This window comes from Patagioenas fasciata, chromosome 16 (genome assembly GCF_037038585.1).
Source record: "Patagioenas fasciata isolate bPatFas1 chromosome 16, bPatFas1.hap1, whole genome shotgun sequence".
NCBI classification, from domain to species: domain Eukaryota; kingdom Metazoa; phylum Chordata; class Aves; order Columbiformes; family Columbidae; genus Patagioenas; species Patagioenas fasciata.
This window is the reverse complement of record NC_092535.1, coordinates 11,097,180-11,125,149: the sequence shown is the minus strand read 5'-3', so window position 1 is coordinate 11,125,149 and position 27,970 is coordinate 11,097,180. Positions and strand designations below refer to the sequence as shown.

General features: G+C 43.1%; 1 protein-coding gene and 1 long non-coding RNA gene across 5 annotated transcripts in view; one reads left to right on the top strand and one right to left on the bottom strand.

Annotated features, from left to right (window-relative positions):
• Positions 1–5,542, top strand: part of NFATC2 (nuclear factor of activated T cells 2) — a 93,000-nt gene extending 87,458 nt beyond the window's left edge. For all 4 annotated transcript variants that reach the window (XM_071815515.1, XM_071815516.1, XM_065850138.2 and 1 more), the window contains one exon: positions 436–5,542. In XM_071815515.1, coding sequence (XP_071671616.1) covers positions 436–491 — 56 coding nt within the window. In that variant the 3' untranslated portion in view covers positions 492–5,542. The remainder of the gene's footprint in view (positions 1–435) is intronic.
• On the bottom strand, positions 1,137–26,730 carry LOC139829188 (uncharacterized). Its single transcript, XR_011741545.1, has 5 exons — positions 26,412–26,730; positions 19,810–19,891; positions 17,099–17,275; positions 7,657–7,839; positions 1,137–1,215 (listed from the first exon to the last, which is right to left on the bottom strand). It is a non-coding gene; the product is annotated as an uncharacterized lncRNA (long non-coding RNA).
• Between the last annotated feature and the right edge of the window lie 1,240 nt (positions 26,731–27,970).

The window sequence follows — 27,970 nt, the reverse complement described above, 5'->3', positions numbered from 1 at the left end:
CCACTATGTTTCCTCCAAATCTGGCCTTTCCAAAATATTCTTATTTCAGCCTAATGAAAATGTTAAAATGCTCAGATACTTACAGATTTTTGTTTGGTTTTAAGCCGGGTAAAGGAAATATCTGTGAAAGCGGGAAAGTGTTGTGTATGTGAGGGATGTAGGATGTACTGGACCCAGGGTACCACTTGCCAGCTGTGTTTTTATGGTACCTAAAGCATGCTGAGCACAGTGGAAACCCCCTCTCTCCGCTCCTTCCCCTTTGCCTTTCAAAAGTACATAGGCTGGGTAATGAGGCTTAAAGTTTTAAGTTTTAATAAAATTCTGTTATGAATACACAGGGTACACTTTCAGCTTAACAGCAAACCGCCCAAGGATTGCTTCTACTTCTCGTGATTTTGAAAGTGCTCTAACATTTCTTCCTCTTTTATTTCACAGTTAACGAAATTATCAGGAAGGAATTTTCTGGACTCCCTGCCAGAAACCAGACATAGAAGAAGAGATTTGTGAGACAACTTTTACCAAATCCTTCCATAACTGACCTCTTAGATCCTTCCAGTGCCCCTGCAACCTCCTGCTTCCTTAACTGTTCATCTCAAGGCACCAGTTCAATGCAAGGAACAATGTATTGGCATCAAGCTGACAGCCTTGACTAAGCAACTCGCCACCTCTCTCTGTAAACATCGAGAAGGACACCCTTCCTTTCGTCCGAAGATCGTATTGTTCTCATATAACAGAGCATTTGTCTGAGGAAACTCTTCAAGCCTGCTGCAAAATATCTGTCTATGTATCGATCCATCTTAGTAATAAGGGAGAAGTGAGATGTCACTCCTGAACACCGCACAAAGCAAGGGAGGTTATATATTAGCGCTTATTTGGGTGGGGTGGGAAACGGGGGAAGAAAGAGTAATATATTCCATAAAAGAATAACGACATTTTGCGGTTCACTTACAATGATGCCCTCCAGGTCTCAAAGCCTTTTTGAGAAGTTTTATTGTTGTAGGAAACTGAGGCAACCCAAGCTTGCTCGGCCTTTATCCGACCTGGGACCAAAAGCCATCTATTCTGCCTCTGAGCACTGTGATCAGTATTTCAAACAGTAGATGTCAGCTGAATCCAGGAGTTTTCTTCATTTTTCTTGTCAGACTGGAAAGGAATTTGAAGGAGAAGGATGCTCACAGAGAACCAGTGAAAAGAGCAATTCAGCAGTTGTAGCACCTGTCCCAAGGGAAAATAAACCCAGGTAATACAGATATTAATATATAGAAGTCAGAGTAAATCCAAAGATTTTTTTTTTATGGTCGATCCTTATTAATGTTTAGTCAGTGTATGAACACATCTTAGATATTTTCTCTCTTTGAAATTGTTGCTGTTTCTTTTCATATAGAACCTGCTATTGGCTCATAACTTATCTCATTTAGCAGCTCTAACATTTAACCATGCAAGCGACAGAGGAAAATAATTGCATCTGACAGAAACCATATGTTCCAGCAAAAGTATACACTTACTTATAGTCACCTTGTCTCTTTAGCTTTGCAAAGCTACCAGCGATTTCTGGAAAGGTTACATATTCATGCGTGTTTGTTATGTTTTGCTTCATGTGTTAGAATATACTGTACCGACCAGGCTTATCGTGATAAGAGATAACCGCTGCCATCTGCAGTTGTACAGCTAGCAAGTTTATAACATTTTGGTTACTGCTACCATGGTGTGATTAAAAAGGCATTATGAGTGGATAATCAATGTACAGTAAAAGATAGCCGTAGTATTGTAGGAAATATGTAGTAATCTTTCCTGGTTTTGTAAGTGAGAAACACTGACATTTTGGAGAGTGCAGAGCCTGAGCTCTAGTCTAGACCACACAGTGAATCCGTCCTGTTCTCGGGCGGTTCACAGTCAACTTTGCTGAATGTCAATGCATCCACACGCTCACAGCAGGAATTAGGATATACGAATAAAGCAGAGCAGCTGCATAAACCCGTTCACAGAAAACAAACAAACAAAAAAAAATCCCCAAATAACTGACAGAAACTTTTTTCTTGCTGGATTTTAAATAGAATATCAAAAGATGACCATGAACTTCTTTGCAAATCTGTAGGCGCACTGATGTAATCTAAAAAAATCTTGCTCTTATTTGGTGATTGTCCGTAGCAACTGCTTGTCAATCGTCCTCTGTGTGCAGATGAGCAGCTGAGCTCCAAGTCAGATCACTGCTCCCCAGCCCCACCAGCGACCTTCTGCAAGGAGCCACTGCAGCGTGCGTGTTCGCAATGCGCACCGAGGTTTATTGTTCTTTTCTTGCCACTGTCCCCCATTGATCCTTTCAGCATCTTTCTCCCCTTTTTACTATAAGGCATAAATGAGTATAGCAGACAAGAAAAGTGTGGACTCATCGGAAAGGCTTTTCAGCGACCAAAGGGACCCAGGTAGGCAAAGCCCTGAGCTCCTGCATCTTCCATCAAAGCGGCTTTGCAGGATGAACCCATGAAACACGTGCTCTTTCACTGAGCACTGAGATTTCCACTGCTCTTCCCTGGTCCTTTGGACACTTTGCTATAGCGAGGGGGAGAGGAATATATATATATATTTTTTTTTTTTTTTTAACTGTTTTACAAGTGCTTTACTTGTGTTTGCAATAGCTGTATTGCTTCCTCATTTTTAATGCATAGTTATTAATCTGTATGTGTGTTTGTGTAGGTGCATATACATATATTTATATAATATAACCACACGTGTTTAGCTATATGTGGCTATATTATATACGTATTATTATATGTAACCATCCCACCCCCCATCACAAACTTGGGTCACGATCCTGTTAGTGGCTCCAGTCAGCCGGACGTACACGGGCTCCTGAAACCAGCTACTGGATCGAGGGTTCATAAGATGTATATAATATAGACTACATTTTAGTGGTTTTATTTACAGCTACACAAGCTCAGGCTGTGCTTCTCTGTCTGCTTTTACATGCAACTGTTAGTTAAATAATACAGCTTTAACCAACTTTATATTTATTACCAGAGAAAGGGGGTATCCTCAGACATAGCGTTGCGCGTTGTTGTTTCTTTTTAAAAAGAAAAGCGATATGTTAAAATTATATAGCTAGGCTGAAGAACTTAAAAATATACAGTACTAAATTATTTCCTGTTCTTGCTGAGCAGTGTTTTTCCAGTATTAATATTTTTTTTTCTACTTAACACATCTTGCTTGCTGTAGAAGCATTTAGCTTAACCTTGGAAGAGTTAATACCATTTGGTGAGTAATTTGTTCTCACTTTATCTGGAAGATAGCCATATTTGCACATGAGGAAATTCTGTCTTTCCTCAGTTGTCTGAATGTTTCACCACAGTGCCTTCCTGCCATTGTACCAAAGGCCTCCAAATATATTGTCTACAGGGTGAACAACTCTAATGCATTTTCCATCAAAGTTATACCACGCGAAGCACATGGGGTTGGTTGGAACTCAAAGTTCATCTCGGGTTTTTTTTGTGTGTGTGTGTGCAATTTTTTTTTTAAACTTCCATTTTTTTTCCATCCACGCTTTGGCTGCAAATACAGGATGAGCTTCAATAAACTTCTGCATCAAATATACATATATGTAGAATAAAATCATCATTCATGATACGTAAACAGTCTGAGAGTGGAATGGGAGCAGACAGATAGCAGGATGATTTTGTTTTGGCAGTTGTGAGTGTTGGAAATACAGTTTGCCAGGAGAGTCATTGCTCGTGAAGATACTTGCAAGGAAGTATGAAGTCTCGTTTTTGTTTTTCTCCATGAGAATGAGCAAAATGTAGGATCTGAACAACAGCGACGGAATGAAAGTGTCTAATGTATGTGTTCTTATTGGTAGAAAGAATGTAGAAGAGCCATGGGTTTTGCACTTGCTTTATTTGTATCCATGTAAATATGTATCACTTCCATTCTTCTTGTAGGAATACGGCATTTTCTGAATGTAGAATATTTCCAAACCCAGCACTATGTTATTCTCTATTGTATAAAATGCTGCTGCTTAATAACATATCTAAAACAGTTCTCAAATTAGCTAGCATGTTTTTAAAGTATATTTTGTAATCCATATCTTTACAAAAAAAGTGGCTATGCTTTTTGTCTGACCAAATATGCAACACCTTTTGGATTAAGGGTAGTATTTATAAAGGATCAATTTTCATTTTCTGAGGGTATTAATTTTCTATGCAATTGTTGTTGAACTGTTATTGTCCAAGAAAAAAAAAGATGTAGTTGATAATTTTTCCAAAGACTTCAAAGACAGCTTTAAACACTTCACAAATGTGTTTCTAAATATTTCAATCTGACTTTTTCCCCTGCATTTCTTTCCAAATTGCTACTTAATAAGGAACAATTATCTGCCAGATGGGATTCAAGAAAATTACTCTTTTAATTTCAAACCTTAAATTGATTCAGATCATCATAAATTTTGCAATGCTTTAAAAATCATCTGATGTTCCAGTTTGTCTGCAATTCTGAGTGGTTTGCTATTTATATTTCGTGTTCCTGAGCAATAGGAACGTTGGGTTTAGACTGAGCGAATTGCAAATTCTCCAGAAATCAACTGTTTTCCTTATCATTTACATCGCAATGATTTCTTACCTGTAAATGTAAGGTACCTATCTGCCATCAAGGTTTTAATTCTTTATTCATCTCAGTTCAGAATGAATAATCCACCTTTTTTTGAATGCTTGACATGAGATTGACATCTGTCTTTTTTAGTGTCTGCTACTTTATAACCGCAGTGGGTGAGAGCTGAGAGCAATTTGTTTAACCATCAGTACCTATGGTCCATTTGAGGTTTGTTTAGCCATTTTCATTGTTCCTGGGGTCTAAAAAATAAATAAATTGGTACCTTTATTGTAATACATTTCAAATGAAGGTGCTGGTGCTGTAAAATATCATATAGGCTGCAAATGAGTGGTCATCTGGGGAAAAGTTAGTATTTTGCGTTTCTTTCCGATAACTCTCACAAAATAGCAAAACTGGGTAGAAACTTCTAGAACGCCAGAGTGATAAAGATGAATAATGAGTGATGTGTTTGCAATAGCCCAGAAATCCACAGATGTGTTGTTGCAATAATTGCTTATTCCAGGATTAAACTGCCATCATTTTCCTGATGCTGATCGGTACCTCACTGCAACACAAGCGGTGAGACCTGGGAGCAGAGAATTGAGGTACAGCCTCGGTCTTAATAATGGTGGCCTAATTGGGACTTACCTATTTGTGTGTGTGTGTAATTACGAAGTGATCCCGCTCCCTGAAGTCCCAGCCTCCTTGCTGAAGCCATACCCTGTACGTCTATAGCTACACGAGTGAGCAATTGTCACACAAATCATCCCAACAGATGTCTTTTTAATCAAATTGTTTGTTCAAAAGCCTAACTTTAAAAATTGGAAAGGGGTTTATATCATTCACATTCCTACAACAACATTGTTAACCTCCAATGTAATGATTTTTTTTTGCTATCTGTAAAATATTTTTATATATTGCCTGTACTATGGTAGTTTAGCAATAAATGAAAGGTTAACAGCTGCTTCATGAGTGTTTGGTCTATTCTTATATACCTTTGTCATCTTTGCTAAACTAATATCAAGTGGGTGAGTCTTGTCCTCATCACCCTCCTAAATACTCAAAGCTGGGATGAGCACAAGGATTTCTGAGCACGGAGCACATCTTTGTGAATGGGATGCCCAGTACCCCTTTGCATCAAGATCCCATTCAGGTTCTGTAGATGGGACAGATTGATTCATGCAGTGACAATTACATGAACTTCTTCATTTTCTCTTATTGCCTATTCCCCCTCATTTAATTTTCTGTTCCTGCCAGCACCATCCCAATAAAAAGCACTAAACACGCCTCACCAACAGGTACTCCACAGTTTTCACATTAATTACCCCCTGTGTAAATGCCCGGCTGCGGCAGCATAGGCTTTTTAGAGACTGGGGATGTACTGCATTTAATTTTTGTTCATTTAAAGCTTAATTCTGCATTTCTCTCCTGAAGACACTAAAAGATATGTTTTCATACTGTGGTGCTGGACGAATGCCCAGAGCCCATTATGTCTCAGTGAGTCACATTTATACAGTGTACAATTAAAGACATTTACCTTAACAAAAATCAATATTATCCTTTGCGTTTAAGAAGAGGGAATTCAAACCATACTTGATGCATTTGTTGGACGCAGAGCAAGCGCTTTGCTTTGCTAATTCACAAAAGCCTCAGAGCAAGCGCCATGTGGAAGTTCTTAACTCCCAGTACACCGTACAAAGGCCGAGAAGCTCATAAACCAGACAGGCTTCGCCAACAAAGAAGCTGTTACTGGCTGGGAGAGAACATTTTATGATGAGCAAATATATGGCACACAGGATTTTAGCTTTATCCAGCAACAGGAAAATTTAAGTAACTTAACCTGGAAATTCCATGGCTGAGGACTTGAGCACCTGACCTGATAGTCTGGCTTTAATTTAGATCTTGGGTCCAAATTAAAAGATTACAATAGTACCCCAGACTTTTAGTCTTAACGGGAAATTTCCTGAATTTTGTAGACTTAGCTCACTCCTTTCTACCCCTTCAACACAGCTGACTCTTCTCCCAGGTTTACTTTTCACGGTAGCAGCAAGGAAGAAAAATTAATGTGTCTAATGAACATCTGGGTTTTGTATGAGAACTTACTTGCTCCATTGTGTAACTACGTGATTTACAAGCTTAAAAACAAAAAAAAACCCAAACCACACTGTAATTTATTCAATTTAAGAAGCTGCCTTTCAGCTTCAGACCAGATTATTTTCTAACTACATCATCAGTGGCTTGCTCAGGTGGCCTCATTCAACGGGCTGCTGCTAAGAGATCTTCGCAGGAGAGATGAGCTCCCACCCACCACCGTCCCCATCTTCCCTGCCCCTGCTCAGCTCAGAACATTTCTCTCACCTATCAGGGCCTTGAATTATTTTTATTTAGGGCAGGGAAGGCTGCAGCACAGGATCTGAGCTCCTGCTAAACCAAAGGGCAAGGCGGCGGGCACAGCAAAGTTGCTGAGGTTGTGAGGAACCTCAAAGCTCGGGGTAGGGGGAGGTGGGAGAAGCTGCAGGAGCTGCACTGCACATGAATTGGCCAAATGCAGGCACTAGAGGTGACCGCAGCACAAAGGCAGAAGGTAGAACCAAAACTGCAGCTGTAATCAAGCAGGAGTGCACAGAGGCAGGCCAGAGTAAGGAAGGCAGGCAAGTAAAATATACATGATCTCTATCTACCTCTCAGCGAGAAATATCAATAGTAAAATGATGTAATTTTTTGAGCATTGCAGTCTATGAATCTACGAAAGCTCACGCCACGCAGGGATTTTGGATGAAATGGACTTTCAGGCTGGGCTATGGGGAGGAAGCAGCCAATGTTCATCATTCCAGCCTTGTTTCCTTCAGAAAACAAGCTAAAAGCATCACAAACCTTCCTTGACCAACTGTGGGAGTGTCCGCAACTGAAGAAGTCATTTCTAGGCAGTATTAACTGCTCTAAGGGTAAGGCTGTTCCTTGGGCTCTGGATAGTGCCCAGCAGTAAGAAACCACGGCATAATGCAACGTTTGGCCTAATCTATGCTACATCTGAAGCCACTTGCTTTAACTCTGCCCTTTAAATACCAGAGTACATACCTGCTTCTAGCTGAAAAAGTACAACCTGGTTGGGGAAGGACGCGCAGTCAGTGGTGATGGCCGCATGTGCTGCATGGCAGGTGAAGGAGCTGGACGGAGTTTTCAACCATTCTCTGGGAGCGTGTGCAGGAAGGATGAACATGTGTTACAGGTTTACTGCAACTACCAGCAGACTTTCCCCACCTAAAGTAAAATTAAAGGGTTTCCAGCATAAGAAAAACATCCATGGGAAATGAGGCCTTGTTAGAGTCTTTTACTTACTGGGAGAGCTGTGGAGTGTTAATGCTAATTCCCCAAACTTTCCAGGCTGATTTATAATAAAGTAGCTTCCCAGCATAGGCATTTCTCATGTCTCCAGCACAGCAATCTGCTCAGGTGCTGTACAAGGACCTCAAGACCAGCACAGTCACTGGGCCACCCCAAGGGTGACAGATTGGCCACACTGTCTGCACTGTGCTGGGAAGAGCACGAGAGCATGACAGGGATGGGACCCTATGGACTTTCCATGTCACTGGCTACGGTTCAGTCAAAGTCAAGCACCATTGACTAGGAGGTTATTTTTCCTCAGAGGGAGAGTGAGGACTCAGCTTTGACCTGCTCCCTCTGCACACTCTTACTATCTCAAATACTTAATGAGGCAAGATCACTGGTGAGACGAATAGTCCTGAGGCTCAAGTTGGCCTGAGTAAATTTTTCATGGAGTCTTCACTTAACCTTATGAAAGATGAGCAGGGTCAGGAAACCCTTCTCAGATGCCTGATTATATCAGCAGGAGCAAGCCACTGAAATCTAAGCCCAACAGATGTTTAATTTTTAAGCTTTTTCATGTTAAGCTTCACTAAAGGAAAAGGGGGCAGAGACATTTCTTTTTTGAGTTTGGATCTCCTGTGGCTAGTTCAGTCTGCCATTAGCACAGGAGTGTCTTTCTTTCCTTGCTTTTTTATTTTTCTCCCAATTCTAAACTCAAACAGGTCTATAAATCAGGATTCTCTTGCAAGAAACCATACTGGCGTCATTTACCTTTAAAAAGACTATATAAACATAAAAAATAAACAGAAGGAATAAATGTAATCGAATCATGCCCACATATCTTACATTTTCTAGGCTTTTATATGAGAATGGGCTATGTAATACTTTGCCTTAAAACAGCACTGCTCCCTCTAGGCTGTAGGCTGGGGCCAAAGCAAAGTCTGTATAAAATGTGCTCTTTAGGCTGCACAGAGGGTTGGTGTTTGGTTCTTTTTTCCCTTAGCAAGAAAAAACAAAGTCTGGGGAAATACAGTGAAGGGTTTGCTGCAGCACAGAATGTCACTGCCATCTGCAGGGAAGGCATGCTCAGCGCTGAGCACGGATCCTGCAACCCTCCCACGGCCCCCATGGGACACCACTCCATGGAGACCCTCCCAACGGCCCCCATGGAACACAATCTGTCAAGGTTTGAGAGGTGACAATTAAACTGTGGCCCTTCTTCGCCTTTAGCCCCTCTATCTCCCCCCTTCCCACTCAGGACAGGGACAGAAAGAAGGACAGAGAGAAGAGAGTTGAAAAAATTAAAAACGTTTTACTAATGCTACCAATAAAAATAGAGAAAATAATAGACAAAATCAAACTGCAGGGCCGGCACCCAAAGTCCTGGACTGGACTCTGCAGCCAACCGGAGCTGGATTCAGTCTGTCACTGGGCCTCAGTTCGCAGGGACAACTCACAAGGTCCTCTCCTCATGTCGGCCATAAGGAAAAGGGACAAGATCCTTGTGATATTCCACTTTTATACAAAGCATCACGTGAATGGGATGTAATACGTAGTTGGTCAGTTTTTGGTCACCTGTTTCTTGTTGCCCCTCTCGCAAGATGTCCATCCATCCTTATCAATGACCTCACATACCACCACTATGTCTACCAAAGCAAGTATCTAACTTTCAGGAGCATGCATTTAATAAGAAGGCTTTAGCTGACAGGCAAATTCACTAAAAGAGAAACTTGTTTTTAACAAAACCAGGACACCACCCCACTGAGACCCCCATTCCCACAGGGCAGAAGTGCAAGGAGCAGCACCCAAGGGTGGCTCGCAGGCTCCATCTCTCAGGAGGGACTGAGGAACAGAACCGGCTGGAGGTGATGAAAAGGTAAATTCACTTCTGAACGAGATTAACCTGTCAGGTGTTTCATAAGCAGAGTCAGAGGCTGACCTGGCAGGAGCTGAAAGTTAGACTCATCCATTCAGCCCAGCCATCACTTTATCCAGAGCATTTTTTGGTGGTGAGGGAATTCAAGAGCAACAAAAAGAGAAGAGTACTGAAATAGTAATTGTAGACTCACCAGTGAGTGAATGGCTGCAGGTCAAGATGTCTCCTTTGAAGAATTATGCACAGTCACGTGCTTGTGACTATTTAGCAGGACAGTCCACCTGGTTATGCTTTAGAAGACATGGTGGTTTTCTAGCCAATGAACTCCTACACCTATCAGTGCATCCAGTTTTCCATGTGGGAACATAAACCAGAAGACCCTCTGCATATGCTGTCAAGTGCACAGAAATCAAAACATTCCAAAATTTTAAACATTTTAAAATTACAAAATTCCTTGGTTTTATCCAGTGTTTTTTCACCCACACAGCACAAATTTCTCAAGGAAATACTATAACCTTGTTTGTACAGATGGCAAAACTGAGGCACAGGGAAGGGACTCACCCAACGCCCCAGCTCCAGCAACCGCGATGACAACTGTGGACAGGATCCAGCTATCAGAAGTCTGAGCCCAGGTCAATATCCCTGCTCCTCTTTCCCCAAATTCCTGAAGTCTGAGGTGGCTTCCAGCATCTCGCTCTGAGGAGCGAGCCCTGGGGAAGGTTGGGTGCTGGCTCCACGCGCTGACCAGCAACCATCGCACTCGGGTCCCATAGGACGGGCTGGCACGGAAACTGCAATTCACGTGGACGTTGTTGCTGTTGGCATGGGGCATCTGGTTCTCCGGAAGGAGAAACGCCACCCTGTTATTCTGCTGTCCCTCCTTTCGGATTTATGGATCCCTCTAAACTACAAGTGAAAGGTATTCACTTCATTTATGGTATGTGGTAGAAGTGGGATTTCAAGAATGGACCAAATACTTTCTACTTTTGCTGCAAAGACAGCAAATTCCACATTTATTTCCTTTCCAACAGGTACAAAATTTGCATACTAATAAAGAAGTCACTGGATAGTTGTTTTGAGTGGAAATTCAAGGAATATTTTCCACCCTGTAATAACATGGTTTCAATGATTAATGTTCGATCCCAGATCTTGCTGGTTTAGAGCCTGGGACTACACTCCCTGTATATTGACTGATTTGATTTCAGGCTTAACCACTTGAAGATTTTTCTTTTCTCTCAAATTATATTGTGGGCATTAGTCTGGTCCTTAATGAAGAAACATCGATGTCACCAATACAATAGTAATCCGAGATGGCAGCAGGGAGGCCTACCCTGCTGTAGACCCAGCTCAAAACCTATCAGCACTCCAGGGACATCAAATTTTGTCCCACTTAGGCTGGGGGCTGGTTCCAGCTGTGTTCCCACTATGGGAAGGAGAAGACTGGGGGTGAGATGACACGACAGAGAGAACAGCAGCCGAGCCGGCTCTGCCATCAGAGCTCTGGGGCATCAGGCAACTTGCCTTGCTTGGCTTTGCCCATGGCCAGGACCAGCCCTGCCCAAAACCATCCAGAAAAGAGCCACTGCTACGGAGCCCTCCACATGCCAGACGAGCTGCTCTCTCTGGCTGTCCAGCTGGAACCCCCCACCTGCTCTGTGCTTACCTGCAGCGTTGCTTAAATCCTAGATCATTAAGCAGTCACATTTTTCCTGTTCATCTTTGTGCAATTTTAAATATTCCTCTCCAGAGCACTGAGTCTCTGAGACGTACAAAACCTCTCTGAATAGTCAATACTGTCTCTGTTTGCGATGTTGCACATCAGCACAGAATCCGTTCACTGATAGCGTCGGGCCAGGGTTTTCCCAAACCTTTTCTTTCACTTCGCTGTTAAAAGAGAAAAGGGGGAAAGAGGGAGGGGAGAGTTCATCCCACAAAGCATATTTCTTGGTTGCTGAGAGACTTCAAATCTCCCTAATGAATAAACACAGTGCACTTAATTTTGTTTATGAAAACAGACTTATTGTGATGGCAAAAAGCATGAGTCAGCGCCCTGAGTGCAGGGGAGCGCAGCAGCTGCAGACACTCACCAAAAAGCAACGCCTCGGAAACCAGAACAACTCTCATCTCAACCGGTGCCAAGAGATGCAATTTGTCCTTTAACAAAAACCACCAGGATCCAGGGAGTGGAGAACGCTTCCTCACGGCCTGGCAATTGGCTGCTGAGCACGTATTGCCATCGCTATGAAAAAGCTGAGAATTTGTGAATGAGCAGCGTGTGCCAGCTGACTCTGCGCACCCTGCCCAGCGGCATCCGAACAATGCTCCTGATGAACTTGGCCTGAGCCTGGCTTGTGAATTTGGGCTCCTGGGTAACAGCTCCAGAGCTGCTGAAATACAGCAGAGAAACAAGAGGGAAGGTAGATATTGGAGCCCCACGAGGAAGATGATTTGCTGATTCCAAGCAGCACATTCCCCATCCATCTCTGTGTCCCCTCTGATATTTGTTGGTGTTTATTTTGCTTGGACGAAACGAGCAAATTGGGATCTGAAACCATCACTGTGGCTTCCTGGCCTGGTGAAGGTCCTCAGGCTTCAAGTAAGTGGAGAGGGAACACTATTTCCTTTAACTCATTTTACTGTCTGTACTCACCCTTAAACTTCTGGTACACATTCCTCATCTTCTAAAGGAGAGAGTCAAGTGTACAAAATGCTCACCACAACATGCCTTTAAGGGACCCCAAGTTACCTAACGCATTGTCCTTCTCATTGCAGCGGCTGGTGGTGTCTCACCCTGCCACCAGCACCCTTGCAGACTGGGGCTGATTAGATCTTCATCTAGTCCTCAGCATTTTACTGGCGCTTCATAAATAACGCCAGCCCTTCCTTCAGATCGTGGGTCTTTTATTTTTCTTCCTCAGTTTCACTGATGTAAATCTGCCATGTATGCACGAGGCTGTGCCATGGTGATGAATGACGCTGAATAAGGACCCACTTAGCCAATTTTCACTGTACAGAGTCTCATTGTGCAGAGGAGGGTTAACACACAGGGCTCTGTTCAAACAAAATGAGGTAAACAGAAGTTCAACGCTTTTCCTTCCTTCCTCAAATTAAAAAAAAAATAAAAAATAGAATAAAAAAATTCTGAAGGCCAAGCATGGAGGAAGGAAAGACATTTCCATTGAAAACCTAAAATTGCTCATCCCACATTGGTGCCGAGGTCAGATATGCAGGCAATATAGTGGACATGAGCACAAACCACATCAAGAATAAGGTTTGTAGGTGACACAGGGAAGCCAGCCATAGGTGGCACCACATGCATCGCAGAGAGCAGATCAAGCTAACCAATCTCCCTAAAAAGGTCCCCAAAAGGGGACAACAGTAGCATCAACCAGCACATCCAGCTCCCCTCGGTATGTGATACCCTGCACAAACCAGGCTGCTATTGCCATCAGCTGCCGGATAACCAAAAACACCACAGCCACACACTCAGCCTCCAACTGGTACATATTTTTAAACACACACCTACTGGGACTGACCCAAAAAATTAGGGTAGGTAAGAAATTAGCAGTTTTTCCATAAAGAGATTGTAGTTAATATGTTTGCTGGCTAAAAGAAAACTAACCAGAAAAGAATAATAGATTTTAGCTCTGGGCTATCCACTATTAAGGGACCTTTCAAGCTTTTGCCATTTAGCAGAAAAAAGCGTGGACTGATGAATAGATGAAGATTGCACTTTGCCCTATGACCACGCAGTCATTTAGTATTTTCAGCTACTTAAACCAGTTCTCCAACAAGCCAAAACTATTGCAGCAAACACAACACGCCTGCTAGCAGAGGAGGGATGCAACTCATGGATTTTCATTGCGGAAGCCTACAGTATTGAGCTGAAAAATCACCAGCTATAGAAAATATGCATAGAACAATCTCTCCAAAAACGAGTAAAACTCTACAGGCTGAAAAGTCAGATTAATCCTAGGGAAAAGTTTGCACAGGCTCAGAGATCTCAGCGATACAGATTCTGGGAGCCCACAAAGTGTCTTAGGCTGTCGGTGACACGCTGGTATGGTCACAAAGGGTATAATATACAAACAAGCTGACAGAGGGAGATTTTTACACTGGTTTTGCGCTAGCACAGATTTAAATGCAGGTACAAAGCATCGAGATGGGAATGCTAATTGTTCACAGTGCTACTGCTGCGTTGTATTAGTTGCTTTCATATTTTTTCTTTCTCAGTATAATTGATTTGCCCTCTCTCTCACCCAGCCAATGCCCCTAACCCTTTTTCCTCATATTAAAAGGAAATTGTAGTTTCAGAGTGTTATTCATTCAGCACCTTTCAACAGTAACTGTATGTTCAACTTCTATTAGAAGTGTGTTATGTATCAAGTTGAGCCTTGGATAAATAAAACACGGCAAGTTATACAAGAAGTCCTTCTGTAGACTGTGTTAGTCACAGGTCAGTGCTTTCTTTTACTGTAATTCACAGAAAAAATGCCATAAAGAAGTGAAAACTCTGTGATCCAAGACCTTTTCCTATTTTTGGTACCCAAAGCTTAAGATGGTTGAATCACAGATGGATCCTTTTCCAGTTCCTTTGAAGTTTCTGATTAAACAATGACTTTCCATGTATCTTCAACACTAAACCAATTCTTTATCTGCCACAATGGCAGCAAATGGGAGAAGATGTGACATGAGCCCAAACCTGTGCAAAACCTGTGGAAATTCCTCCCCTAGTTCTCACCAAAGTTGAACCTTTCTGATTCCCTGGCTCCGGAGCACAGGGCTCGAGGGACCCGTCTCCCTGCAGCACCCAGACACCTCGAGGACCTGCAAAAGTCTTGGCCCTTCAGAACAATCATACACAAAGTACTAATACAAAGAAATAACGGTGAATAACAATTTCCCCATAAGATCCATTTGAAATAGTCTGTATCCAAAAGTACTTACAATTCAGGGGGGAAAAAAAAAAAGTCTATTAAAAACTAGTTCTGTGGTACTAAACTTGGCTCAAATCAGCCCCTTAAAAACAAACAAAAAATCCCTAAGCACTGTAGATGAGTTGGCTTTTCACCAACCGAGGCTTGATTGAAAATCAAATGCAGATGTGAACTGAAAAAAAGCGGCAACTTCAGCTCTCGGAGCAGCGGCTCGTTGTTGGCACGCTCCGGAAAAGTATCAGTGTAAACTGGTACCGTCTGGACCACGCCGTAGCCTTCGTGGCAATTATGCGGCCAGAGTGTTCTTGCTGTCCCCATTAAGATAAACAGTGCTCTCCACAAGAGAAAGGAGGGATTAAGGCAAGCAAAAATGATAGAAAAAAAGGACTCAGATGGGAAAGCTTCATTTTCTTACAGCTAAGGGGTATGTGTGCAACTCGGTGTGAAGAGTGAAAGAATAAGCCAAGAAATTCATCCTCTGCCTTTTCCCTGATGATGCTCCACCAGCCCAGCCTGCAACCACCCACCAGAGAACAGCACCAGGCTGGGAAAGGGGAAGACAAAAACACTGAGCGGTTTTAAACTCCTTTAAAAAAGAAATAAAGAAGGAAGACTGATGATAAAAGATGTTTTGTGTTGTACTGGCAGAGGAGCAGAATTGATGATGTGATGAGTCAGTCCCCTCTCCAGCACTAACAATCCTCAACATGCATCTTGCAAAAGCAGCCTCTGTTTGGGGTCCCTGACTCTGACAGCAGCAATACTTTCCTTGGGACCAGCATGTCTTCTCTCAAACTTAACTCTGCTTCCAGGGGAAGAGAAACCTACCCCTGCACCATTACAAATCATTTGAGGGGTGGAGGAGCTGCTTGAGTAGCTGGTTACCCTTCAAGGCAAGAGAGAACATTTTGTATCAAAATAAATTTCATGTGAAGGATCCTATTTGTTGTACAAAACTCAGCCAATTCTAGCTTGCCATACCCAGAAATCCTAAGAGAATTAAACTTGAAAAATTGAAAATCTAATCCATTTCCACATGCAGAATTGAACTTTGCAGGATTCTCTCCTGCACACCCAAACTCTCCCTCCCTTGTGCAGGATGCCTGCGGTGCCTATCACCCCGATGACACACCGCCTCTTGGCAAAAAGATGCACAAAATGAGACTTGACTCAGAGACCTGCTCACCAACAGCAGCAAAAATTCCCCTCAAAGTTTCCTACGGAAGCAGAGCCAGAAGGTAACTCTGCCTTTCTTGATTAATTCTCTCTGGAGAGTGAGAACTTGGAATGTTTCTGCAATACTGCATAGCTGTGTGGTTTTTAAAAGAAAATAATTAAATCTGTAATAACATATAGCCCCTGAAGCATTAGTTTTCCTCATTTTGTCCAATTTATCTACAACAAAATAATCTGAGAACAGAAATACCACTAAAGCAGAGAGAGTGGAAATAAGATTCTTGCATTAGAAAACCATTCACCAACATGGCCACGGATAAAATATCAGCTCTGCTCCATGACTCATCTCTGAATCTATAACTATTTAAATACCAAAGTACTTTGAATTTTATGTGGTCACAAAAAATAGCAACAGGCAATTGAATTCACATCCTCAATGTGCAATACTGTATTAAGGAAAGCTCTCCACTCAGCCATCTGCTTTCTCTTCCCCCTTTTTCTCATTTCTTCATCATATTGGATTCCTACCTCCTTTTTCTCCCAAGAGAGCATCCAACCCCAAAAAGCACTTGCAACTTTGCATAACCATATTGAAAGAAATGTGGAAATATTCTTTGAATTTTCATAGGAACAGCCTTCACACTCTTCACACAGCAAGATGCTGCGCATTTCTTATTATAAAGAAACTCTTTGAAGCTATCTCCATATTGTTCAGCCATCACAGTTATCAGCCCCAGCAAAAGAACAAAGATAGCACTAATTAATCACTGTATGACTTTAAAAATGAAGATTTTTCTCTGCTTTTGACTCTGGTATCTCCTGGAATATCTGCGCAGAGTACCAGCTCCTGTGGGCTCGCACTGGGGCAGCTACCAAAGTGACTCTGACCCCTCTGCACGCTCAAATCCCACCTTGAAACTTCCTTCCTGATCACAAGAGGTGAATAATAAATGCATTTTTATACTCCAAAAAAATTGATTACAGTGACTGTATCCTTAATTCTTCACATAGAGCCACCAGGCACCGTGCAAGTCTCTTGTTTGGAAACCAACCAGATCCCCAGATTTCCTGCAAATTTGCTCTCTGTGCCCCAGGTGTGGGGCTGTCTGAGGTTGGTTTGTCTTGGCATTGGGGTGCCAAGGTGACCATACGTTCTACTGGCTTCTGTCAATGGCACAAGGACTCAGCTTTCCCCACATGGTACCTGGGAACGAGAAGATGGAAGCAGACATGGAGAAGGCTGAAATGTCTCTTCCTGTTGTGGAGATGCTGCTGAGGTGGGCACAGGCCAGGGACAGCGTCCGGAGGGGGCTGGGATTGAAGGTGACCAGACATCTTTCTCTGTATCCTTCACCTCCATTTTGCTCGCAGACTTTGGGCACTGCAGGCAGAAACACAGTGTGTTATGGTCCACAACCATCCTTCCATCAGCAAGGAAACATGCTGGCTTCGCTCTTTTAATAACAATAACAGTTGCTAAACCAGGTTCAGACCTTTACAAGCCTGCAGTCTTCAAAGGAAAAAGCGAGGGAGTTCAATTTGCAGTTAGGGACCTACGAATACCCAGGTTCATTTCTGTGGGGGAGACCTGCAGACACAGTCCCGAGGAGAAAAGCTCTGTGAGTGCAGTGAGGAGGAACTGCTGGGTCAGGGCTGGCTGCAGTTCAAAGCAAATGTGTCATAAAGAAAACAGAAAGAAATGGACCTTTAAAAAAAAATCATCATTATTATTAGTATTATCTTGACCTGTTAACTCTTCAGTGCTGAGCTCCTTCTCCAATTTGCACTTACAAATCTACAAATATCCAGTGTTAATACAAGATTATAATCACTCATAATCACTAATACCCCAAAATGCAGGCACTAGTGCAATGTCCTTCTGTGGGCCTGGAAGTCCTGCATGAATACTGTTTCACCTGTGCTAATACACTTCGGTTATTTGATCTCAACAAAATAGGGTGGTGCCATCCATTTGGAAGAGCCAGCTGGTTTATCAGTAGGCAAGCCACTAACAAGGCCCATTAGCACTAACTAATTAAAAGCCAGGAGTCCTAGCTCACACTCCTTCCTCTCCCAGCTGGAATCTCTGCCTGATCAGGCTCCTTCTCCTCATCCTGACACTGCAACATCAGAGGTCTCTCCCAGCCCTGTAAGTAACCATTACTGCACAAACCCTGGATTTCCTAGCTTATTCTTTCCATCATGTTCACTTGGTTTGTGTGGGGTTGTATTCAGACCCTTGTAGCTGAAATACTCCAAATCTCCCTTCCCTGCCCCACTGCACACGGGGGGTACCTCTCTCTGACCCACCCCTGAATCCTGAGCTCAGACAGAGTGCCAGCGTCTCATAGGTAGCCCCTCAGATAACCAAGGGTTTAAACTGACACAGAAAGGACTGCTTGGATTTCTAGTCACGCGGATTATGCAAAAAAAATCTCCTTCCTCAAAAGATGACCCAAGAGAACTTAATCTCAGAGCCTGCCTCTGTGTGATGAGCACAGGCCCATGGGGACAAGCTCTGTGACATGCAAGTTTCTGTCCCTTTGGCTAGCGACTGGCCTGGTGGTCATTTGCGTCTGGTATGCACACAAAGGGCTTCAATCCAGGTTTGGGATTCATGCTGGAAAACTGAAGCCCCATACACACAGCCCTGTTTTTGTCTGATCCACCCAGGCTGCGCTGATGAGAGCCTGGGTCTGTACAAAGACACCCATTTTGCTCAGATTCTTTCCTCAAGACAGAGCTAGAGCTGGACGTGAGCCTGTGCCAGAGCCTGCGTGAAAGCAAGCTGCTCATGGGCAAGTCTGGGCCTGGAAACGGACTTTAACATATGGTCCATTAACAGCATAAGCATATCTCAAAAACTGGGTGATCTGGCTCTTCTGAGTTTGATGGCTGCTGATCCTGAAACCTAAAGATATCACTCCAATGGTAATAACTTCAGCAGAACCTTCCAGCTACTCTGGAGCTGGATTTTGAGCCTTTCTCCCATTGCCAGAAGGGACCTTAGCACCCAAAGCCTTTCAGTTCCTTTGCTATGAAGCTCTGTCCTGCATTGGAACAGCCTGGGCCAGAAACCACTTGCCAGCTCCTCTAGCATGTCTGAGGCCTCCCCCCAGAGAGATTTAGGCCCTTTTCTACAAAATCTGGGAGAGGGACCTTTTACAAGGACATGTGGTGATAGGAAAAGGGGTAATGGCTTTAAACTCAAAGAGAGTAGATTTAGATAAGCTATAAGGAAGGAATTCTTCACTGTGAGGGTGGTGAGGCACTGGAACAGGTTGCCCAGAGAAGCTGTGGATGCCCAATTTCTTGAAGTCTTCAAGGCCAGGTTGAACAGGGCTTTTAGCAACCTGGCCTAGTGGAAGGTGTCCCTGACCATGGCAGGTGTGTTGGAACTGGGTGATCTTTAAGGTCCTTTCCAACCCAAACCATTCTATCATCTGTTAGTTCTTACTTGTTTTCTTTTAGACTTCGGATATCTGTCAAGCCCTGTGGCTCCACCATTTACCTCCCAGGTGTCAAAGTGTGGATCCAGCTGGAAGCACCTGCAGTATTCCTGATGCTACAGTCACTGTAAGGGAACGTGTGTGTGAATTTTGATCAGAGTGCTATTTCAGCATCAGGTCTCATCAGTCATAACCACCCTGGTTACATCCCTACCTTCTAGAGATGGACACAACGTCTATGTTGCTCCCTTCATCTTTTTCTAAGGGAATTCATGACATCTGTGATACATTATCAGTCATTTCAAAGAAACATTGTCTACATTAAGTAGAAGTATTTAATTAGCACTTCATTTAGAGCATGTGGTACAGTTCACAGTTCCATTTTGGGCCAGAAACTATTTTCAAGGGTGGGTGGAAAACAGCCGAAAATACCAGGGGGCCAGTGTAGTTTGTAACAGCCACTTACCGCTTATTTCTGTTTTCACATTACTGCCGACTTCACAGGGAAGCTGCCACAGTTTGTAGCCCTGGTGAACTGAAAACAGACCCTGAAAGCAAATACACAACAAAACAAAAGTCATAGGAATGCCACGTGGCACCTCAATCCTATTTCTCACCTGTGAGTGCTCTGCAGGTGTAAGGTCCTTCAGGAGGAGATGGCTCCGGTGCTGCAGGTCTATGGAGCCAGAAGCTCCTTCCCCGTGCATCCCGTCCGGACACGCGGCAGGGCGCTGTGCCGAGTTCTGCCTCACCCAGGGGAAGCCCCGATGATTCAGACACCCCTCTGAGTCATCATCCCCCCAGGAGAGGCTGATGTGTTGCTGGCCAAAGCCAGAAACAGTCTGTAAACCCCGGCTGTGGACAGTGCATGTCGGGGTGGTGTCACCCCGTCCCCAAGCCAGCAGGTAGCTCACCCAGGCTCCTCACTCCCCGCCTCAGATACCCAGCCTGAGTCCCACATGCATGACCTAGTTCTAAGTAATTTTAAAAACAAAACTCTGCAGTATCATTTAATGGAACTTGCCCATCATTTTATCAGTTGCTATGAGGACTGAGAGATTCAAGTGTCCATATTGGCCTAAATATTCCTCTTTGGAAGGAAAGCCAAAGCCTCAATTGTGAGCTCCTTGCCAAGACTGAGAGCAAGTTGAAAGACACCTTACAGACAAACAAGAGCAAAATAATCGCACTAGAACTGCTGGAGTGATCCAGTTATGTATTTTACCTTTCTCAAGCTAAAATCTTGGTCTGTCTGGCCTCAGACTTTTGCATCTGCTTGAATCTCAAAATGTAGCTACCTAGTACCTTTCTGGTGCCTACAATACCACCTCCCCTCCCACCCGCCCCCCCCAAAAAAACCCAACCAACAACAAACAAACCTGTTACTTGTGGCAAATATATTGTAGTATCAGATAAAATCTTTCTAAACACTATAGCGAAAGGAAAAGCCCAAGAAACAGTGAGCTTGTGTGGTTTTACACATATATGCACACACATTTATCTGTGTCTATAGATGTATAAATATATCCATTTTAGTATATGTATATGTCTGATAAAAATTCTCCCTTGGCTGTGTGCAACTGCTATTAAAATCAATGTGACTCTGTGGTGAATATACACATGCAATTATTGATCATCACATATGTTTTCTGTGCAGCACTGGAACCATTTTCTATACTGTAGCAATATGCAATATGCAAAAGTTTTCACTGCTGCAAGCGACAACCGTAATCTATTTTTCATATTTAATTCTGTTAGCATATTTCCTTCAACTATCAAAATCTACAAGAATACAGCCATTATCATCCAGTAAACACTGGGGATGGTAAATGGCACAATTCACAGACAAACAGGACTGCTGTTATTTTGATGATGAGAGAGTCACACAAAAAATGTAAATGTTAATACTAGATGGAGGGCAACACACATCTCTGGAAGAGATTTCTGATTTCCAAAATATAGCTAACAGAACACTGCTGCAAAATCTACAGTTCAGGCTATAAAAGAACCTTCTGAGACTCGTATTTCATACTCTGGCCCTCACTGCCAAAGAGTTTATAGCTGTCTCCATCCCGCATGTGTACAGCATGCGCTCCTGGAACCCTGGAGCTGCGTTTGTAAAGCAGACGCTCCACAGCTTTCCTTCCCACGGGCACTGATACCTGTGTACATGTAGCTATACAGACTTCTTCTTTGGTAGGAACTTCTGAACACACTATTATTATGGGCACGGACTCGGGATTTCCTTTGAAAATGCAGTCTATAATGTTTCATGAGGTAGGACTTCTAATATTCTATCTAACACTGGGAAGCTTCGTCCTCTGTAACGGTATTCAAGCTCACGCCTCTTAGAAGGCTGTTGTGTTAAGGAGCTGTTCTGTGTCTCACGGGGTTATAGATCTCATAGCAGAATGTAATTTAGTGACTCTGCTCCAGCAAATTATAAAGCCCACGTCAGCCTCTGGTCTGACACGGTGCGGTGAGCAATGTGTGCCACCAGGACAGCTCTCCTGGGGGCTCAGCAAATTAAAAGGTTGGTCCCAGTTTGACAAAATCTAAACGCAAAAGGTGTTTGTCCTGATATTTGCAATTACTGTGACTATGTGTCTGCCACAGTAAAAGCAGTTGGAAAAGGCTAAATTTGCTTTTTAGAATTACATAAATCAAATTACATACACGAACTCCCGGGAAAAGCATGGCTGTTCGGCTCCAGCCGGATCTTGCAGAAGTCAATAACCGAGTGTGAACGTTAACAGATGCAGGACCAGCGCTTCAGCACTGAGCATCCCCATGGCTGCTGCCTCGCAACTGCAGCAAAGGGAGGAGTTGCCTGTTGGGAAGAAGCAGCACATGGAGCTTCTTGGGGAAGCAAGGATGAGGAAAGTGTATATGAGGGGTCTCACGGGGAAAAAACTTTGATTTACATTCTCTGAAGAAACAGAGATAGGACATAATGAGGAGAGAGGAAAGACATCTCAGGCCGTGATTCTGCTGGCTTTCCTTCTCCTCTCCGCATATTCCCTGGAAGGTTTCCTGGTGGCACAAACTGCTTCATGTGTGTCTTGTTTATTTTTGGCCTGGATAACTTCCTCTGGAGCCAACCCAGCCCCTGTTGGGAACAGAAGATAAATCTGGATTCATTTGAAACTCCCTCTTGGAATAGGCAGGGGTGTCCTTGTCAACATGTCAGATTAGGAATGCTCCATTTGGTTTAATGGAGCTGGCCTTTGGTTTAATCCAAAAAGTTCCATAAACTTGCATTGTCATTTATCTTCCAAAACCTGCAGTTTTCAGAGTTACAGATTTATTTTTTTCCCCTATTTTTTGGAAGGTAGTGGCTTCTTTCCCTAAAATTCTTTCCCTAAAATACAAAGCTCTATAGACAACTTTGAATTTGTAAATTAAACACCTTATTAAGGGCAGCAAGCCTGCTGATCATCTGCTTTCGTTACGGCAGAGGAGTGCAGAGCAAAAGGTGTACTATTAAAATTGAAATGCAAAAGGACTCACCAAATCCTTCCAGCTCAAATACGCAAATTCCAAAGTTACCAGTAAGATAAGAAATAGGGGAAGTTACTAAGAAAACATTATCCTTAACTTCACTTACGAGAAATCCAGTTTCTAAAACTACACAAACTAGAAAATGACTTGGATGTTAGCTAGGGCAATGAAACCAGTTGTCACAGAGACTCTAAAAAGACTCTAAACCCCACAACTCTATCGCTGCTGGGTTTGGAAGGGGCACGTTGGCTGCGTTTGCACCCAGGTCTGCCTGGCAGGTGCAGCCCTGCATCAGGCTGAACCCCCTTTCTCTGCCTCAGCACTGGGATGACATTGAGAAAACTCAGCAAATTGAGAGAAATGTTCACCCATAATCCCCAGAGCTGGAACAAATAAAGCTGTCATACATTTTTAATATTTCTCAGCTATTTAGAATGTGAATATTCATCATTCTTGCAAACCAGAGCCTAATTAGATTCATAAATTATCATTGCTTAAATGTAAAGCAGAAAAGCAGAATGCATTTCTGAAGCTCATTTCACCCAGAGGAACCCTAGTTACCTTATGCGCAATAATGAGATAGCAAGTGCACACAGTTTTCACTCTTTGCAAAGCATTAAGAAGCAAATTCAAAGCTGAACTCCACAAACCATGCCAAGCTTGGGCATCCTTGCCCTCCAAGACAGCAGTTCAACTGAAGTCACAGGCACTTTGGTGTGTGTTGACCCAGCTCCTGCTCAGGTTTTTGTGAACACACGGCTCATGCTGAGGCCTCAGCTGCTATCACCGCCTGCATCCTTGCATTTTAACTGTCTGGAAGTCTCTTCAGAATCCAGTAACTTACAGAAACAGTATAGACCAAACTTCCAAGGTGGAAGGTTTAAATACATCAGCTTATACACTCCAAAATTGCTTTTGAAGCAGATGCTGAGCAGCAGGAATGGGTGGGAAGGGATCTGCTCTGCAAGGGTGCTCTGTACAGGAGCTCTTCCCTGCACAGAGCAAGGAGAGAGCCTGGCTCTGATTCTGACCTCTCACATCACCAAAGGATGCTGTTTGCTGCTTTCAGCGGAGATCACAGAACTCTGCAAGTTGTTTTGTTGAAAAAAAAAACCAAAACATAAAAATCTGCAAAGGATGTGAAAAGGTCTTAATCTGGATGGCAAGGGATTAACACAGGAACCTTCCAGCTCTCCGTGGTGAGTGCAAATGGCACAGGCAGATCCCCCGGGTGTCCTTCACCCCTCCAGGAGAGTTTGCTCGGATCAGGCTGAGACTCCAAAGGCAGCAAGATGAAATCGCCTTCTCTGGAATGGTGGTGTTTATCAGAGGGAAGAATAAATAGCTGACTACAGTGTGATTATAGCTGCATCTCCTGAGAAGCCCTCTGCGTAGCTAAGGACATCCATAATGCATGCCCACTAATTACATCGTATACATTTGGGGATATCTCCAGCTCCCAAAGCTTCAGATCTTTTCTGTTTTGTAAATGAACAAGAACACTCAGTTGCCCTGTGGAGGTGCCCCGGCTCCAGAAAGACAGCAGAGAAAGAAAATGGTACCGGGCAGAACGTTGCCAAAGACAGGACACGAAACCAGAGCAACCCATATTCTCATCAGATACAAGAAATGACATTCACACAAGTGCTGCGACTTCCTCTGCTCTGAGATCAATTCCCTTTCCATCTCCTTTTTGGGTCTTTTTGAATAGATGTACTCAACGCAGGGAAAATGTGCCACAGACTAATAATTAAAAATGAACAGTTCTACTATATGTGCCAAAGTATTGGGCCAAATACATGTCATTTTAAAGAGAACGCATTACAATAATAATAATAATAATTAATAATAATACAGATACAGTAAATTTTAAAATCATAGGTCCTCCTCAAGAGAAAACTCTGCTTTAGAAATCAAAAAGGAACTGTTTATATTTGGATTTTCATTACATAAAAGACTTCCCATTTTAGCTTATTTATAGCATAAAAATAGTACCAGAGTAAAAACTAAAATCTAAATCTGTTCTATTATATTTGTATTAACAACTGTTCTAGTTTCAGGCTGCCTTTTTCCTGAGCTACATTTTTCTATATTTGTTTTTGAGGTCATCCAAGAGTGCAGCCTTGAATCCAAAACTTTTACTGTTTTCTTGTAGGTTCAGTTCAAATCCCAAGATTAAATTATTTCCTGGAATTTAAGTGTCTCTACAATAGATAAAATACAGATTTCCTTAAAAAATAGAGTATATAACAGGCTGAGACCCGTTAGCCCCAAGACTTGGGCAGAAACATCGACAAGAAACAAGAGCTCCAGTTCACTGACTTTGAGACAAACTTCCCTTTGTTCATGAACACGTTCATTTTAATTGCCCAGCATGCCTGGGTAAACTTACTGCTTTTCTTTCTGATGCATCTGAAGTATTTAAAGACAGCTTTTAACTAATTATTTTAAGCTGCTGCTTTTGTGATTTTTAAATTAAATTTCAGGTTTTATTCAAAAGCAGTTTCGCACCAACTAGAAATGAGATCAGCCATCCTGTAAATAATATGTTTTTCAGCATTACTAACATAATAAAAATAGAAAACCTGGTAATCTGAGTGACCGCCCACTGAGTTACAGAACAGTTTAAACATTTATCTATAAGCTCTTCTCTCCAAGAGCAGGCTTTACCGAGCAAAATAAACCCAACACATAAAAATCAACATTTACTAAGAAAGTATTTTACAAGTATAAATGCTAAACCGCTCTAAATCAGTTCTTTAAATCTCCTGTTTCTGACTGATGATATAGATCATTACTTTTCGTTTTGGTTTAAATACGTTAAATCAGTTCCACTCAGATATTTCCCTTTACCCCAAAGCAGAGTCGGCAGCTGTTGAGGAGACAGGTAGAACATTGCCATGGCGCACCAGGATGGCAAAGCTCCGTGCGCTGGTACCAAGGCAAGATGCCCGCAATTGTATACCTTTTATTTTTCTACAACTAAGTGGAGAAGACAGCACAGAAAATGTGATTTTCCTTTGCAGCCACAAGAGGGGAGCCTTTTCCTTCTGGAACTCAGGGAAAGCCTGTCAATAAACTCCTCGCCACATGGAAACAATTGCAAGAGGGAAAGTCAGCTCCTTTGATTGAGCGAGAAAGTTTGGCGTCGTTTTCAAAGTCGGTAGATACATACATACAGTCAATTAAAAAGAAACCAGCCAACTTATAACCGCACTAATTATTTATATATGCGTGCTGAAGACTCATTGTTCTAGGGCTTTGACATGAAAAATTGATTTATATAGGAGCCTGCAGTGCTTTTCCTCCCTTGTGTGGGAGCGCGTGTAAAACCCGCACTGTTATTCAGCGCGTTACGGTCACTGGGGGAATCCATGGGCTTCTGCTGAAAGGCCAAATAATCTGAAGACAAACCTCCAGTGACAAAGGAGGGGCTCGCTCTAGACTGGGAGCTCATTAATTGTTGGCTCAAATGTCAGGCCTGCTATTAAGCTTCAGCAGTTTATTGTGCATGTTCTTCTCTTACGTGGCCAGGTTAATTATTTGGTGAGTGAGACTTGCACTTACCTACAGGAACAAGCAGGTGGTTTGTTCTTGTTGAGCATTAGTGAGTTGGGGCTGGATCTGTACCCACCAAGGTCACTTAAACCTTTCCATTGACCTCAAAGAGCTTGGAGCATCCCTCAGCTGACCATCACTGCAGAGCAGCTCCAGGAGGTCCATAATGCTCCAGCATCACTGAAGGAGGCACCGTGGCCTTTGGCAGCATGTTCTGTTCTCCTCCTGGTCCCATGAAGGTGCTGGCATGGCTCTTTGGAGAGAGGTGGATGGCAAAGGAAGACTGAAATCCAAACCACATCATTCAGGTCAGAGGGATCCTTGCAAAGCTGGGAACAAGAAACCTGAGCGTTACTCTGCTATCATCTGCAAACTCACCTCCCTTTTTAAAAAAGAACCCCTCGTCGTAGGAAGCCTGCGGTAATTCCTGCCTAATTCCATGGAGAGTCTGTGGGAGCCTCCCAGCTGCAGGGCCAGCACCCTCACCTAGAGGGAGGTGAAGGAGCATTCAATGGTGACTACAGGACAATGTAAAGCTAAGGCCTGAGATGAAAGATACTACAAGGTGTGAGTAGAAAACACTAAACATTAAAGAAGGTAGGAAAATGAGTTATACTGTTTTTCTAATTCAATAAATAGGCTGGAATGCAAATACATCTTTATTTTGCAGATACAAGAAAGCCCAGCTTGACATTCTTATCCCCAGAATCATGCCTGTATCTCTGAACAAGCCTAAGCTCTCAGGATGAAGAGCAGCGAGAGTCTGATCTCGTGCTGGGTGCTACTCATGCTGCAAAAGCATTTCTTTCTGGCTCCAAAAGAGCAGCCTATCGTCCTTGAAGACTGAAACCCTCAAATCAGATCAAGCACTACTTGAGCAGGCTCCAGAGCACAGGCAGCAGCAGGGTCGGCAGCTCAGAGCTGCCACCGGTCCCTGGGGAGCACCTGAAGCTCTACAGCATCCCCAAGAGCCAGGTCAAGGGTGGGACAATCTGCCTCCTGTCATTTGCGTGCCCATCCCTGAGCCGGGCAGAGGTGAACGTGGCAGCGTGAGGGACCATCATCCAGACTGTAGGCAGGAATTTGCTGCTTCTGGTTCTATCGGGGCTGAATTTGGACTGGAGTGTTTTCACTCGAGCTGTGTCCCAGTAATAGGATTATCTGCTGGCTGTTCAAGAGCTCTAGTGTGAGTATCTGGATATTATATCCCTTTATTCTACTTACAATTCAATCTCTTGCTTTTAAGGACAGTTTTTCTCTCTCCTCCCACTTCTACCCCCCTTCCGAAGCTGCGGAGTCAGAGAGCATCTATGTTACCATAACATTTGACAAGCTCAGCTAGAAAAAAGAAAAAATAAAAATACTTTAAAAAACCCCAGAGAACAGGTAGTACCAGAAGGGATACAATGTGATTTTCACCTATCGCTCTGCCTTTGTAAGAGACTATTATCCACTGAGCACCAGGCACTGATCCAGCACTAACAGGTGTCTCCACAATAGTCTGAGTCAAGCTGTGACAGGTCTCAGGTGATGCTGCCTCCACCATAACTCTCTGATCCAAAGCCTGT